The 17343-nt window shown below is 34.8% G+C and overlaps 1 protein-coding gene across 4 annotated transcripts in view; it reads right to left on the bottom strand.

The window, feature by feature from the left end:
* POLK (DNA polymerase kappa) overlaps positions 1-17343 on the bottom strand; it is a 96215-nt gene that overhangs the window by 8974 nt on the left and 69898 nt on the right. For 3 of the 4 annotated variants that reach the window (XM_020998432.2, XM_020998433.2, XM_078153159.1), the window contains 5 exons: positions 13310-13463; positions 9273-9527; positions 5897-6021; positions 3933-4099; positions 1990-2022 (listed from right to left, as the gene is read on the bottom strand). In XM_020998432.2, the coding sequence (XP_020854091.1) occupies positions 1990-2022; positions 3933-4099; positions 5897-6021; positions 9273-9527; positions 13310-13463 (734 nt within the window). The remainder of the gene's footprint in view (positions 1-1989; positions 2023-3932; positions 4100-5896; positions 6022-9272; positions 9528-13309; positions 13464-17343) is intronic. The other variant, XM_020998434.2, reaches the window with a different exon arrangement.

Below are 17343 nucleotides of genomic sequence, written 5' to 3'. Positions count from 1 at the left end.
AGTGATGGGAGCATGTGTCACTTGAACCTCGCTTTCATCTGAACCAGTCAAAGGAGAGTAGAATATACCCACATCCACACCCACATTCACACCCATACATACACACAGAGTTTAGGGGTAGAAATAACTTTAACTCAACATGAGAACAGAAAGAAGGAAGGAAAAGAATAAGACAGAGAGTAGCATCAGGGAGGAATCAGTTATAAGCGAAAAGACCTCTAACTATACAAGGTGGATTATGAAGAAGTGTTTAAAAGGAAAGAATGAAAGGCTAACCTGTGATTGGGGTCTAGGTGAGGGAAAGGTAAGAGAGGTAAGGCAGTGGAAGCAGATTTGCATCAAATGTAAAGCACCGGTGCTGAGTACAGCCCTTTTCTCTTACTACCCTCTCATTCTTTGTAAAGAGAGAGAAGGAAGCAAAGAGTGGAAAATAGGATGGGAGAAAATACAATCATAACTGTGAATGTGAATGGGGTAAACTCACCCATAAAATAGAAGAGAGCAGAATAGATTAGAAAGCAGAATATGAAAATATGTTGCTTATAAGAAACATTTGAAACATAAAGATTCATACAGAATTCAAATAAGGGGCTTGAGCAACATCTGTTATTCTTCAGCCAAACTTAAAAGAAAAACCAAAAAACCCAGAGTTAGTGATTATGATCTCAGACAAGTCAACAACAAAAATAGACATGATTAAAAAAGATAAACAAGGAAATTACATTATGTTGAAAGGTACTAAAGACAGTGAATTAACACTAATGCTTAACATATTTACATTGAATGTCACAGCATGTAAATACTTAAAGGAAAAGTTATAAAAGTTCCAGGGAGAAATAGACAATGAAACTATAATAGTGGGAGAATTCAGTGTATCCCTTTCAGATGTAGGCAAATCTAATGACAACAACAACAACAAAAGAGAAAGAAATTAAGAACCTGAATACAATTTTAGAAAAACTAGATGATAGACCTCTGCATGGGAATAGAAAGGAATAAATTTATTTCTCAGCTGTGTGTGGAACATTTATAAAAACTGTCCATGTATTACACCTCATAAACAAATGCAGTGAAGCAGAAATACTAAACCCATCTTTTGTGGACCATCATACAAATAAAAACTGTATTTGATAAAGGGGTAGCTGAATAAAGAATTTAAAATGAACTGGAGATTAAGTAAATTAATCTTAAAAAATTGGTAGGCTGAAGAACAAATCACAGAAACCATAAATAATTTCACTGAAGACAATAACTACAATGAGGTAACATACCAAAATTTTGAGGACATAGCCAAAGTATTTTTTGGGGAAAATTTTACAGCTCTAAAGACTTTCAATAAAGAAAAAGAGAGAATGGAACAATTAATTGGGAATGCAAATAGAAATAACTAAGAAATCAACAAATTAAAAAACCCTAATTAAAAACCAAAGTAAAAATTCTGAAAATCAAAGAAGAGATTAACAAAATTAAATAAACCTCAAACTACTGAAATAATAAATAAAACCAGGGATTGTTTTTTCTTAAATAATAAAATCAATAAGCCATTAGCAAATCTCATTTAAAACGAAACAAAGAGAGTGAAAGATGGCAGAAGGACAGCTGAGTGTTTCATCGGTATCAACAAAATATCAAAGACCCAGAGGAAGACTTCCAGCAAGTAGGTTAGATTTCCTCTGTAGGATTTATAAAAAGGCATGCACAAGAAATTTCAGGAGGAGTAGGTGTGTTACAATCTGTGATGGTGGAGGGTAGTACCCACACTAACAATCTACTGAAATACCATACTAAAAGTAGGGCATTTAAACCCAAGCTAAATCAAGCTACAAAATATGAAACGCATAGCATTTTACAAACTGCTGAAAACTATTATGGCTTTAAATAAATTTTGTGCTGCAGTATATCTTATCCAAATTCATTTTACTACGTGCTGCATTTATGATGAACAACAAATTCTGTAAAGTTAATAACAGCAAAGTATACACACAGTACCTTTCAATGCTCATACTTTTCCTCTCTCCATCCCTTTAAAAAACAAACAAAAAAAGTCTTAACTTTTTTAGAATAATTTAACTTTTCAAACAATTAGAAGATTTAAATAAACACCAGGCATCTTTTAGAGATATGGAAAAATTGTTAAATTTAAAAATTAAGAATATATTATATGGCAGTATGATAGATGAAAAGTTTACTGAACTTAACGTGAGGAGAAAACTTGGCTCAAATTCTGCCTGCTACACTTAATATCTGTGTGACCACGGATAAGTAATTTAACCTCTCTGAGCTTATTTCCTTGGTTTTCAGATGCGTAGGAAAAAGAAAGGTAACATAAATGCACAAATAGCTATAATACAAAATAGAATTTAAGTAAAAGAACAGAAGTACAAAGAATATGAGAATCAAGACAAGAAAGAGATTACTTCTGATAGGGACTTGGAATTAATCAAGAAAGGCTTTATAGAGGAAATGACATTTGAGCTGCAGGGTGGAAACTGTGGGAAAGAAAGGCTTTTAGAATAGAGGGAACATCGTGAGCAGTCACAGAGGCAGAATAACAACTGGCATCTCAGAGGAATAGCAAATAGTCTAGTTTGAAGAAGAGTAGCAAATATAAAGGTGAATGACAAATGCAAGAAAAAAACTAGAGGTAAAATGAAACCATATTGTGAAGGCCCTTAAATTTCAGATGAAGTAGTTTGAACATTTAGTAAGAAGTCAGAACAGAAAAACTGTCTTTGATAAAAATGTGACAAGGTGTGTGCTATCTGTCCTTCAGGGACATTAATGCTATAGTAATATGTAAGAGGAAGTTAAGGGCAGCAGGGTCAGTGAGTCATCTACCGAAAAAGATTGGGAAAAAGGTAAATAAGGACCTGAATTAGCATGGAAGCAGTAGACATGGAGACAAGGATACAAACTGAAAGACATTTAGAAATATCAAGACTTGGAAGATGTTGGTGGCAAGGGAAGAGTCAAAGATGATTCTAAGGATTCATGGTCTTTCTGAGGAAATACAGTTCCTCAATTAGAAGGAAAATCCTCAAAGCATTATCTCTTGCCAAGAAATTTCTCTTTTCTCTTTAGTCATTTTTAGGGTTTTACTGTTGGCTTTTGTTTTTATACAACAGTCATTTTCCCCTTAAACCTCCCCTCCCACAAAACATTCTTTCATAGGAAAGAAGTCATTTAAGCTCAATTCACAAGCACAGCAACTACCTAACCACATTTCTCATCCATTGATGTTCACCCCTACTCTGAGATGAGGAAGGTGTGGTTTCATCAGTTTATGTAACTAAGATTAGTCTTTACAAATAATTAGAGTTTGCCTTTAGTGTGGTTTTCATTTACATCACTGTCATCCTTGTATATTTGTCTGCCTAACTTTGCTCTGCAGCAAACAGCTCATGCAAGTCTTCCCATTGCCATGAAATGTCTTTTCTTTTTTCTAGTATAATGCAATTTCTAAATGCTCAATGACCAATTAATATTTTTAAAATGCAAATGAAGGCTTAAAGCCTTTAAAATTTCCTAGACTAAATCATTACAGCTCTACAAGCCACAACTAACCTAGTCAAATAATGAATGACATTTTTTATAAAGTATAAGTGTGCCAATAACACTAATCCAACGAACTGTTTCCCCAAATAGAGTGGAAGTTTAAGAAAGGAACTTGTATTTTTCACTCTTGTATTTTTTAACCTCCCTGATAGAATATATTTCTACTTGTTTTCCTGGTGACATAAATATTCTAAATACATGTTAAAAAAATTAAGTCTACCTTGTCAAGTATAGCTATTAAGGGATTTCATTGTTCTTTCTTTTCCAGTTGAACTGGTCTGATAGAATTTTTTTAAATACAAACTTTATAACCAATATAACCACATTTGCTGAAACTGCTATTCATCACATGTAAAATGAACAAAAGTATGGCATACCGTTCCATTTGTGTTGAACCCAGACCAAGGGAAATATGAAGGAAGCTATGCCAAGATGTTTCAGAAAAAAGAAGAGAAAGTAGGGCCCTTTTCTGGTAAAGGTCTGAGCAGGTGATAATTCCAAGTGCTTTTAACATTTTCTCTGTTACTTTCCCTATTCCTGGAACCTAAAAGAGAGTTGATATTACCACTAATAGCAGAGAGAAAATATCTTAATAATTCACATTGAAACCAATTTTCAAAACAGTAAGATTTGAAGTAATTTCCTATAATGTACGACTATAAAGTAATGAGACCAAGCTCATAATCCTACATGATCTTCATGGGCCCAGAATACACCTTACAGATCATTAGTTCAATTGCCCCTCCTCTCCCCATTTTACAGACAGGCAAAACGCAGCCCAGGGAGGCTAAATGTCTTCCTTAAGTCATAGAGCTAGAGTAGAAAGTAGTCTAGGAGCTAGGATTTGAACCCAGATCCTTCAACTTAAAATTCAACACTCTTTTCATTACATCATACTATCAGTCACATACTTTGCTTTGTCTATATCTGACAGCTACCAAAATTTAGTTAGGCAAAAACTATAATTAATACTTGGAGGGTCCTTTTCTTCAGGCATCTCAAAGTGTTTTATTAACATTCTCTCAAGAATGCCTGGAAAAATCAGTATATAGCAAATAATGCTGCTAATCCATTTCAAGGAAGGTAAAACTGTCACTTTATTTTCTAATAAAAATACTGAATTAAAATTGCAAATCTACTTTTTTGGAAGATATATCACCCACAAGGGGTTTGATGAACTTTCAAAAAATTTATTTATATTATTTTTAATATATGGAATAAAGCAAGCATTTCCATAACATAGTATAATAAAAAAAGATGATTGCACACGAAACTGCAAATCTATTACATACAACTTGCCATTCCTTTTAAATACGTAATAAGGTTACGTAAATTTCTTTTTTCCTTTTGTTCTTCCCTCCCCCCCACCCCACCCTAGAGATGGCTACCATTAGACACAAATAGGTATATATATATATATGTAAAATCATTCTATACATACTTCTATTTATCAGTTCTTTCTCTGGATGCAGATAGTGTCTTTATGATGGATTTTTGAAAAATTATTTTGTCCATACACTCACCTCTTTGCAAGATTACCCTCAAGTAATAGGGACAGATTCTGACTCAAATGCTTTTAACTATTACACCGCTCTCCTACTGGTCCTAGACGGTTTGGAAGATCAGCAAAAATCTCAGATACAAAATTGTTTCCCCTCCATTAGGGACTCACTCGGGAGACAAGGTGCTTTATCTCTTTGGGGAGAGAGAGGGGGAGCCTTACTTATTTGAAAAGGATCTATAAATAAAATTATATTTTATTAGTAAATATAATATGTGACACTCTGAGGAACATGGTCTATCTCTCTTTTTTTTTTTTTTGGCTAGGCAATGGGGTTAAGTGACTTGCCCAGGGTTACACAGCTCGTAAGTGTTATGCGTCTGAGGTCGGATTTGAACTCAGGTCCTCCTGAATCCAGGGCCGATGCTCTATCCACTGCGCCACCTAGCTGCCCCAACATGGTCTATCTCAAAGCTCTCCAGACCGGAGGAAACTGGGTGTGGGTCATAAATTTGGATTTGTTATAACAGCCATATTCTCTCAGAATCTTTTAACCTATAGGCTTTTGCAATTGTAAAGCTTGTCCTATACCATTAAAAAAAATAACAATAGAGGAGACTCTGAAACCTCATTGTTATTCAGTCAGAAAGTTCTTTATTAAAGCCCAACCCAATTTTTTTTCTACTATATGCTTTTTTTCCCATCCTATTTTCAGTGAAAGAGAACAGCTACTAATTGCATTCAGGACTCAACCTATTTATCTATCTACTCTTTAAAGTAATGTATAGAAGATACATGTTATGTATGCGTGTGTATAATATTTTATATTAAAAAATTCACCTTTCTAATGGGTAAATCCTTGATGAAGTCCATCACAGCTTCTCTGTTAGGGGGAATTTGGTATTGTCCATTTGGTTTATTTTTATCACTGCATACTTTCGCCAACATTGTATTTGGAGCAATGCCTAAAAAAAAGAATTTGCAGAAAAATCAAAGAGATTGAGGGCATATATTTCTAAAAATGTGTAAAAAAACCCCTTTATACAATAAAACAATTATATAAAATGTTTAAGAAACCTGAGATTATACAGAGTATATCCCCAAGGCTTCCTGTGGTTTTAGGCCCTGGTATAGAAGAGGAATTCGACTGATTTCTTTAGTAACTGATATCCTCTAAGGGCTGGGGGAACAGTTAAGCCACCATGCTGGTAATTTTAGATCTATTAGTAGCTTCTTATATTGTTTACTATGAGGTTGCTTTTTTTTTTTAATTTTAGCTTATTCACCATTTTCTACAGAAATAGAATTGATTGACTCTATTCCCACTTCTCCAAAAAGTCCCAGAAGATGGTCTAAGATAAATGCTTATTCAATGAAAAGGTCCCTCTTATGGGGCTCTATCTGGTCAGCTTTGTTGTTCATAGTCATGCCAAATCCTCCATGAAGCCCATTTTAATCCCGAAGCTGAACGAGACACATTTTTCCCTTAGAACCACACAAGTCACTTTATTTTGCAACTCAAATGCACTTGTCATGTGATACTGTACATCACAGTAGTTTGTATTTGTGTCTTATCCTTATGCTAGATTCCATGAAGCCATGGATCACCTCTAATCTAGAATTTGTGTTTTTCCAACCCCCTAGCACAGTGTTCTGGGCATAGAAGTTTAATATGTGTTGATGAATTACTGAGATACTATTTAAAGAAACTATAAGAGTTTAGGACTATCATATCAATAGTGCCCTGATGATACTCAAATAGTTATTTCTTTTTTATGTATTAGTAGTTTTCTTACTTTTCAAATGGGAAGAACCTTTTAACCCTAAGAGTCTGAAGACCTCACAGATCAAGAGACTATATAAGAAGAAAATTCAATGCTCTCATATCTTAAGGGAAATACAATATTGTACTGGTCTTGTGGTTCCTTGAACAAAATACTCCACCTTCTGACTGTGCATATTCACTGGCTGTCCCTGATGCTGGGAATTCCCTCCGTCCTCATCTTCCAAAGTCCCTGGCCTCCTTCAAGTCTCAACTACAACCCTATCTTCTGGAATAAGCTTTTCCCAATCCTCCTTAATGTGAGAACATTTCCTCTGTCTCTTAAGTATTTGTATATACAGACTTGTTTGCATGTTGTTTCCCCTATTAGACTGTGAGCTCATTGAGAAAGGAGCTGCTCTTTTGCTTTCTTTGTATATTCAGCTCCCAGCAGAGCGTCTGGTACATAGCAGGCACTTAATTGATCCATGGAGATTTAACATGGTACTTAACAGCCTGGAGCACACAAAATCAACTCTGCAAATAAGATCCTCCATAACAGATTTCAAAAAAGGCCACTATGCGCCTTTCCACAAAAAAGCTACTAATATAAACGAAGTTTTCAAGTAGCCATTTAAGGTCGTTTCATGGTAACATAAAGAATTCTCACTTAGTGAAATTCCCTTTCCATTATGATCCAACATAGTACTGACTTTTAAAAGATTAGTCTTTTCTAAAGAATGTAGTATAACATGAGAAGTCAAATTAAGTTAACAAGCCTTTATTAAGTACCTAGTACCAGGCATTATGCCAAGCACTGGAATACAAAGAAAGGCAAAAAAAAATAAAAAAGTCCCTGCCCTCAAGGAGCTCACAGTCTGTTGAAAGAATTCCATTAGTGTTTTGTTTTATTTTGTTTTTTACAATATGACAGACTTTAAGGTCTAGGCACTTTATTATGTAAAATGTCTTATGTTAATGTTTTGTAGCAAATTCATCAATAGTATATAGTAAATCAGTGAGGCAGCTCAGTAGAGTGGAAAGAATGACGAAATGGGATTTGGAAGGTCTGGATTTGGGGCCAAACTAGCTGTGTGATGTAGCATTCACAGCTGTGAGCTTTAGTTTCCTCATCTACCTCTAGGGAATTTTGTGAGGCACATACTTTTAAAGCATTATAGAAATGGGATTGTTAATAAGATTTTAATATTAGCAACTGATAATGTTGATATTAAATAAAATATCATGTATTTCCCATGAAAACACAAGCCTGGCTACAGTTTGAAAATGAGATACTATCTTATTATGTTGTATAACAGAAACTACAATAAGATAAAGGCGTTTGTTTTCATTTATAGTTCAAGTCAGAATCTGGAATCATGCCTAGAGATGAAAGAGACCCTTTATAGACTAGCTTCAGGATTAATAATGAAAGCAGAGTGGTGCTTCATTTATTTGACCCCATTGGGAAAGGAGATACTTGGGTGAAGTGAATTTTCCAGGTACCTAAAGAATAATATTTTAAATACCAAAATGTATTTTCTTTTGTAATGCAAATATTTCTAAAATGAGTAATATACTTCTCTCCTTTAGTAAATAAACAGATCATGCAGTACAAAATAGACCCTTTCCTGATGACTCACTAATTATGAACCATAGTTGGCATACTGTGCCAATGCATGATATCCTCAGTAGCTCCTTATGTATGCAAGGCTGTTTGGCCCTACAATCAATGGCCCTAGAGGACTATGTCACCGTGGAGGGTATTTCTGTCTCCACTCTGATCACTACCTCTGTTTTCAATGTCATTTCTCACAACTATTCAGTGGGTCTGCTTCTGTTTTTCCTGTCCATGAAAAGAGGAATGGGGAGGGGAGGAAGGGAGTGAAAGAGGGAAAAAATAGGGAGTGAAAGCCAAGGATTATGTATAAACTTTATTAAAATACTACTACTACTACTACTACTACTACTACTACAAATTCACATTTATATAGTGCTATAAAGTTTATAGGGCACTTTATTTTTTTAAAAATAACTCTTTGAGCATGGAAGTATAGGGACTATTATCCTCATGAGGCAGTTAAGACAACCAAAGCTCAGAGTTTAATTAACTTACCCAAGGTCACCCACTCATAACAGCTAGGACTAGAATCCAGAGGCTTTGATCCTGAGGCCAGGCCCCTTTCTCCTATAGCACCCAGTCTAACCCATGCCTAAGCTGGGCTATTGCTTAATGGCTTTTTCACACTTACTTACGCTTTTGTTCTCAAAGGCCTTTTCACTTACTTCGAGGCCTGTGGCTATTCTGGAAGCCGGAGGTTGCCAGAAGTTTGGCTGAGCACTAAGCAACAGGCCACATTTTGAAGCAATATTTGAGGTGAATGCTAGTCGTATCCTGTACTTAGCAATCCTGAAAAGGATCCCTGCTTTAGCCCCCAGGATGGTCTGACATACCTGCGCTGGCTGTCAACGATGTTTTTTGTTCGATTCTGAACCTAATTTCCTTTACGACTTCCTCAGCTGAAGTTCCAAAAATAACTGAATTTTGGAGGACTTGAGGATCTCTCTGTTCTTCAAAGTGCGCTTGGGAAGGAATTTCTGGCTCCTGCTGCTGTAGTTGAGGAGGGCTATCTTCAAAGAGTAAAGGGGAGATGGATACAGCAGCTTCATTTAACCCTGGAGCCTTTGATATGACAGCTTCTGATTTTTCTGAATTTTACAAAAGGAACAAAACTTAAGGTCCATGTTAAGGGAATATATAACTAACATACAAAAAGTAATCCATGTTAATCCACAAAGAAAAGAGAAATTCAGATATTTGAAGTTTCTCTCCCCATTCCAAGATAAGTCGAGAAGCTTGTCTATTTTTATAGAACTATTTGCAATGAAGTCTATATCAATTCAAAGATTTTTCTAGAGGGAAAAGTCTTCTAGAGCAAATATGTAATTCAAAAAATTCCAACCAAAACAAAGCAAGCTTTTCCTTTTAAATGGTAACACTTTTAAAAAATACTCAAAAGACAACAACCCAAAAACCTTGCCTATTTTTCTCCCTTAAAATTATAATTGGGCACCAAAGTTAAGACGTTGTGTGTATTTGTATTTGTTTTAAGATCAAAAAAATTTTCCTAAGCTAAAATTTAGAAGAAAATAATTCAGAACCAATGAAAAAGGCAATATGTGAGTAATCTAATTTCATTAACTGAATAAACTGCCAATTCTATTTGTAAGATGACTAAAAAAATCTTTTCTAACTCATAGAAAAAGCTATTCCAATGCAAGAACCAAAATAAATTTTCTTTTATATATTAGGAGTCCTTTCATATAACTACTTGTATACCAACTGACATATTTGCTAAGGTTATATCCAACGGACAGAGAGGATCCTAAAGTTAATTTATGCTACTTCAAATACAGAGTTAGTAAGATTTTGATACAATCAACCAGAGGGAGAGGAAAATGAGAGGGTAGAGAAGACAGCCTTGGAATAGAGTAACAGATGATAAAATAAAGGATGACAGATTTCATGAGGGCAAGGCACAGGAAGAAAAGGAAGGAAAGGATTTCAGAGTTAGGGATCATGTAAGTGTAACACTTATTGATGATGATGACATCAAGGACATAACCATGTGTGTAGCTGAGGTGAAGTATCAGAAGAGGTCAGGAATGTTGAACAATTTGAAGAATTAAGAGGTTATGCTGTCTTTCCAGTAGTTAGTACTTTCTTCCTTAAACTTACTATCTTTGTACATTCCCCCCTCAACAGAATGGAAGCTCCTTGAAGGAAGGGACTATTGTTTTTGTCTTTGTGTTCTGAAAGTCTAACACAGAGCCTTGCACATAATAGGTGCAAAATAAATGAGTATAATGTTTCTTGAAATGATTTTTGCATTGAACTAAAAAATATGAAGTAAAAACCCAGATGCCCAAGGAGAGATTGATAAAGTTTATACATGAGGTATCTTTGGTGGCTCCCTATTGACTTGAGGGTAAAAATTAAAAAAACAAACAACTCCTAAGCTTGAAGTTAAAAACTCTTCAAAATCTGCTTTTGGCCTACCCTTTTAAAATAAATTTTTGTGATGCCTTTTTTTTTAACACCACATACACTTCCTGATTACCAATAAAGCTCACCCTTGTCAATGCACAAAAAAACCAAACTGTTGAGCAAAACCAACTTTCACCTGATACCATATGTAATATTCAGCATAAGTAACCCCACCTGGCAGTCTATCTCATCATTCCAGCTTACCTTTATAGACTTACTTCACAATGTTCCTCTTAACACTTTTTCCATTACAGCACAAATGGCCTTCTTGCTATTATCCTGAACTCCAAACTCTATCTCCAAAGCAAAATGTACAGCCTCATTATCGATTAAAGAAATGAAAATTAAAATTTTAAGGGATTTTATATCAGTTAAGCAAGCAAAAATAAAAGTATAAAATCCCATGCTGGTAGTGATATGAGGAAAGTTTTCTATTGCATAGCTGGAAGTATAAACTGGTTCAATCTTCCTGGAAAGCAATCTGGCTACATGTAACAAGAGGAGTAAAATTCTTTATATTTTCTGAGTTGGTAATTGGTCTTCAGGGAATATAGCCTAAGGAAATAACTCTAAAGAAAAAAGTAATTTATACAAAGACTTACATAGCAGTGCTATCCATACTACCAAAAAACTGAAAACTCAAATGCCCTACACCCTACAAAGAGGACATAGCCAAGGAAATTGTGGTTTATATGTCTTATGGTTATATATGTTAATAACACTATTTTCATGAGTTTAAATCAAGCCTCAGGCACTAGCTGTGTGACCCTGGGCAAGTCACTTAACCCTGTTTGCCCCAGTTTCCTCATTTGTAAAATGAACTGGAGAAGGAAATGGCAAATCATTCCAGTATCTCTGCCAAGAAAACCCCAAAATGGGGGTCAGAAAGAAGTGGACACAACTGAAATGACCAAACAATAAAAAACAGCTATTAAATATTACATATGACATTGTCAGATGGAAAGGTGTGTATAAAATCATGGTAAGTGGGGAGAAGTCATAAAGCAAAATAGCCTATACACACCGATTACAACTGTTGTAAAGCCTGAACTCTGTGTTCTAGTCCATTGAGATCACCAAATCTTTGTCTTTTCTGTTCCTTTTGTTGAAGCACAGTGCTTCACCAATGATCTCTCTCTTTGCCTGTGAAGGTTCTCTCTCCTCAGGAGCAAAGCATGATTCTAAGTTGGATTAAACATACTGAGGAGCATGTTCTATGAATCTTATTTTGAAAAGGAGACAGGTTCTGAAGAGTTTTAAAAGCTAAAGAGGTGTTTATATACCATCCTAGAGATAACAAGGATGTCACTGAAATTTAAGTTGGAAGTCATATGGTCAGATCTGCACTTATGCAAAATTACACTGGCAACAGTGCATAGGACAGACTGGATAGTGAGAGACTTAGGACAGGACGACCAACTCGAAGGCTGTTGCAACAATTAAAGAAAGAAGTGATGAGAGCCTGAACTCAGGTAGTAGCTAAGTGAGCAGAGAGCAGAAGGTTGGGTACAAGAGAGGTTGTGTAGGTAGGGTAAAATTTGGTAACTAATTGGATATGGGGGGTGAATGACAGTGAGCAGTTGAGGATAAAGCTAGAAGGATTATGGTGCCTTTGACAGAAATGAGGACATTTATTAGAGGGGAGTGTTTTTTGGGGAAAGACTGTAGGTTTAGTATTGAACATTTTGAGTTTGAGATGTCTCTTGGATATACAATTTGAAATGTCTGATAGGCAGTTGGTGATGCAGTACTAAAGATCGGGGAGAGACCTGGGTTAGAGAAATAGATCAATGAGTCAGTGAACATTTAAGAAGTCAAATCAACATTTATTTTTAAGTACAGCAAACACTGCTTTCTCAAAAATACTTTATGTCTATACTTCAATGAAATCTTGTTCTCGTCAACAGGCATGTTCCTTTTGAAGATACAAATCACAACTCTTCCATCGAACCCTTTTCATCTAATAACTTTTGTCCATGTCCTCCCATACATCTACAGAAGGTCTATTCAACATATCTGAAGCCTTCTTTTTGGCTTTTAAACATACTTTGAGTATCAGTGGAGTACTGTAACTGACCATCTGTTTTTCTCCATTTTATATGACCAACCTACTTTCTTTCCCAACCATATGATCTCTTGGATTCCATTTCTTTTGGGCATTAGTTTGCTTACGTCTATCATATATCTCTCCATTTCCCTTTGGATCATCTTAAATTTTAATTCTTCAGAGATCTGTGACATTTCATTATTTGAAGGCAAACAGCATCACTAGAAGAATGTTGTTAAAAAGATAGGCTTTTGCTTTATCTTGTTTCAGAGAGTAGCTTGGGATGGTTTAAAACACTGTACAATTTCCCAAATGCAAGTAGCCTGCTCTAGCCACCACCTACTCTAGTGACAATTTAAATTTTTTTTAGGTTACCAGTTCCAATAAATAGCTTACCATTTTCTGTAGTGTTTCCTCTGTTGACGAAATATCTTCTTTTATCCTCAGGCCAGTTTTGTCTTTCCTCTAAATACTTTGTTATATTCAAATAGGCTTCATCAAGGCTCACAGCCATAAAATTTGGATCATAATCAGCAAGAATTTCCATAACCTTGACAAACACACAAAAAATTTTATGTTTTGCTGCTGTAGCAAAAGCTTCTGGCACATTTAGTTGTTACCTACATTATGACAGTATTACATGGCAACTCCATTATGACCTTATAATCAATAGTTCCTGGATTTATAAGTTAAGTAATTTATTAATATAATACATTTATAAATAATGTCCTTTGCTTTAAAATAGACCATTAAGTCAAAAAACCATGAAAAATCTTTCGTTTCCTCTTTATAAGCTCCCTTTTATCAACTCATCTAGTTGTGATTGGGTATCCAAATAAATCTCTGATTTCAGACCTAGTAGTTTCACGACCAAGGGGAAAACATTTAAGAAATACAATTTTAATTAGTGGGGAAAGCATGTGAAAAAAAAATAGATGTCCCTCACTTTTTCTTAGGAACAAAAACTGAAAATTATATTTGATTAGAACATAAATGAATTTCAATTAAAGTACGGACATAAACATATATACATACACACACACAATCATAAAATCTTGGAGAACAAAGCTCAAAAATACTAGTTTAAGTCAAAAATGCATATGTAGGATCAATTATATAATTATATACTATATTAAATGCATGGGAAAAATCTAAAATTAAACTGTGAGGGAAATAACACATGTTATTTAAGAAAAGTCCTTTGTGAAGTTGATGGGTTGTGGGATATTTTTGGTTAATTATACTTGAAGTTCAAAGGTTCCCAATTTAGAGTATAAATTAAGATTTGTCTTACAAGACCATAAGGATATCTATTTACTGGATCAAAGCTGTAAGTTGCAAAACAGGTGCCAATTTGCTTTGGTAGAGGGAGTTTCCCCAACAAATAGTTCCTCATGAAAAAGAAATCATGGCTCTGGTCCAAAAAAACAATGCTGAATTATATAAATATCATCTATTATTCAAGGCTCTGATTTTGTTTGGTGTAGGTACTTCCTTCATTAAAACAAATCACAACCTCTCTGCAAATTAGAGCTAATGTTGCTGAAAACTTTATCATCTTGGAGTCAATATGGTGATGAATGCCTCCCAATTTAGCCAGGATGATTGTCAGAGTACAAACATAGTCTATCATTAGGATGGTACTAGAGGCCTATCCACAGGTATTGATAAGCCTTCAAACTGACAATAACCTCCAGATGAGTTCCTGGAATAGGACTCTGATCCTTTAACTTAACGAAAAAAGAAGCTGTCTATTCATTGGGAATGGTTAGTCTCCTAATGAGACTTAGGACAGGATGTGATTGCTGTCTACAATACATGTGTCACAAAGAAGAGGGCTTATACTTATTCTGTAGACCTACAAAGGGCAGACCTTAGATCAGTGGGTGAAAACTAGAGAGGCTGATTTTGGCTCTATATGAGGAAGGAGGCCTTAAAAATTACATTACTATGACAGTGAAGTGGTTTTTCTAGTGTGGTAATGAGTTACATGTCACTGAAGGTATCTGGGTAGGCTGTACCTTTCTAATGTACTTCTGTATCCTTTTGTACTACAATTACATACGTACATATACATACGTATGTATGTATTTGTATAAATGTCAATCTCCTACAAGATTGTGAACTCTATGAGGAGAGGGACAATGTTTTATTTATTTCTTTTATTTCTTGCAGGGGCCTTTCCAACACAGTGCTTTCCACATAGTAGGTATCTAATACATTTTCACTAAAGATGCACTGAGGAAAAAAAATATCTCAAAAAGGTAGCTTGTTAAAAAAAAACAAACCCTAAAGAATACTTTAAGTTAGTCATTAAGGATCGTGACATACATTTATCAACAAGCTTTACTCAGAGAACTTTAATCATATCTGTTCTTATAGAAGAAGCCAATTGAATAGTATTCTTAAACAGAATCCTAGTGCAAATGGTGTTTAAAAAGAAGCTGGCTCCTGATAATAGCTAACTTAGATTATTTTAAATAAGTAGTCCATGGAAAATTTTTTTAATTGTATAAGCTTCTTTTGCATAAGATGTTGTTATTAGAACTAAAGTATATACTTTCTAGTAAAAAAATAAAGTTTTAATGTTTCAAGAATAATTAGTTATCCCTGCTTCTTTACAATGGAAATAAATGGCTCCTTTTCAAGCTCTTAAGCTCCAAATTAATATGCATTAGCAAATACTATGTTTGTATTATGGTATATTTAGAAATGTGCCAATTTGTAAATAGGCATGGCTATATGGGAATGCTCACATAAACTCTGCCCAAATCTAGAATGAAAAAAATTTCATCAACCTGGGCAAGCTTATCTGGGGAATGGAGAAAAGAAACCTCTTCACATGCAATGAATGAATGCAGTGAATTATTCTGTCAAAGGTTTTTATTGGGTTAAGGGAATACTTTTTACAATGTTTTTACTAAATCTCTTAGAGAGTTTGAGCTGTATTAAAAAACAGGTCATCCTGTTATTTCCTATTTTATCTATTTGGAAGGAACCAGGAAAAAGAAGTTGGCAAGTGGGGCACTTGCTTCTTTCTTTTCTTTTCTTCCTTCCTTTCTTTCCAGACCTTATTTCCAAATCTGGCTGCACTACTTTGGTACTTCTCTGACTTCTTCATGCTCCAAGAACCTCATCACTTACCTCAGAAATCCTACCACTTACCCATTTACAAGATCAGTTCAGTTTTGGTACTCACAACTCACTACTATCTACTCCACTAATTAGAAAGTAGAGCCATGAATTTTAAAAATTCCATTAGAGGAGGGGGCTCAGGACAGACATCTCTTTATTTGGCTGCACTATTTTGGGATTTCCCTGAATTTTTCACCATATCTTTGTGTCAGGTACTTTCCACCTTCCCATCTTCAGCTTCCTTTTGTGAGTTGTCTTCCTCCATTAGATTGTAAGCTCCTTGAGGGCAGGGGCTGTCTTTATTTTTCCTGTTTGTATCCCTAGCACTTAACACAGTGCCAGGCACATAGCAAGCACATAATAAAATTTACTGATTGATCCTAGCAAAATGAAACAACATTTACAATGTTAATGTTAAAAAAAAAAAAACATCAAAACACAGTAAATTGGTAATGGCAGTCTTACTTTTTTTTCCCCCCTGCACTTTGATTGCATTTACAGAGGGAATTCTGCCTGGTGAATTCCTTCTACCAACACAGATTACAACTGCTCAATAATTTATAGCCTTAAGAGCTGCCTGGGGCACTGAGGGTTAAGTGACTTGGCCAGAGTCATACAGCCAGGATGCTTTAGAATGTGGCCTTAGACCTTAATCCTTTCTCACTCAAGAATCCATCTTTCTAGCCACTACAATCTGAGGCCACTCATTAATAGATTTTTCTTCTATAATGTGGTATACATTAACAAATATTTATACCACTTAATTTCCTTCCTTCTCCTTCTCTTTGGCTGTCAGCCTTTTGGATACTTTATTCATCATTAACATCTTCAACCAGGGAGTAAGTAGGCCTAGAAAAGGAAAGGCACTAAAATGCAAACCAATCAATTTTGTCACTTGATAAAAGCTTCGATAAAGACTGGATTAGGCAAGAGTTTGAAACTGATGATGACAGTAGATTCTAAGAATTATTTGACTTTCTCTAAGTCTTATGAGTTCGCATTAGGAGAAAATGAATACTGGTTATTTAAAAAACTGAAATAATTTATAATTAAAATATATTTCATTATAATTCCATAATAGCAAAAGCTTTGTTTTCATTAATGGCAGTGGAGATAATAGTCCTAGTCCTAAAGGAACAAAATAAAGCATATACTTTTAAAAAGGGAATTATTTTACTTTTATTTGTAAAAATTAAATGTTTTATTAATGCACTTTAAAAAACAACTCTCTCCCTTCCCAATGACTCACTTACCTAGTAAAACCCTCCCTCTCAACAAAGAAATACAGCTAAGCA

This window comes from Phascolarctos cinereus, unplaced genomic scaffold (genome assembly GCF_003287225.1).
Source record: "Phascolarctos cinereus isolate Bilbo 61053 unplaced genomic scaffold, phaCin_HiC Scaffold_4;HRSCAF=312, whole genome shotgun sequence".
NCBI lineage: Eukaryota > Metazoa > Chordata > Mammalia > Diprotodontia > Phascolarctidae > Phascolarctos > Phascolarctos cinereus.
Note: the sequence above shows the minus strand (reverse complement) of the source record. Positions and strands in the feature narration are given on the sequence as shown.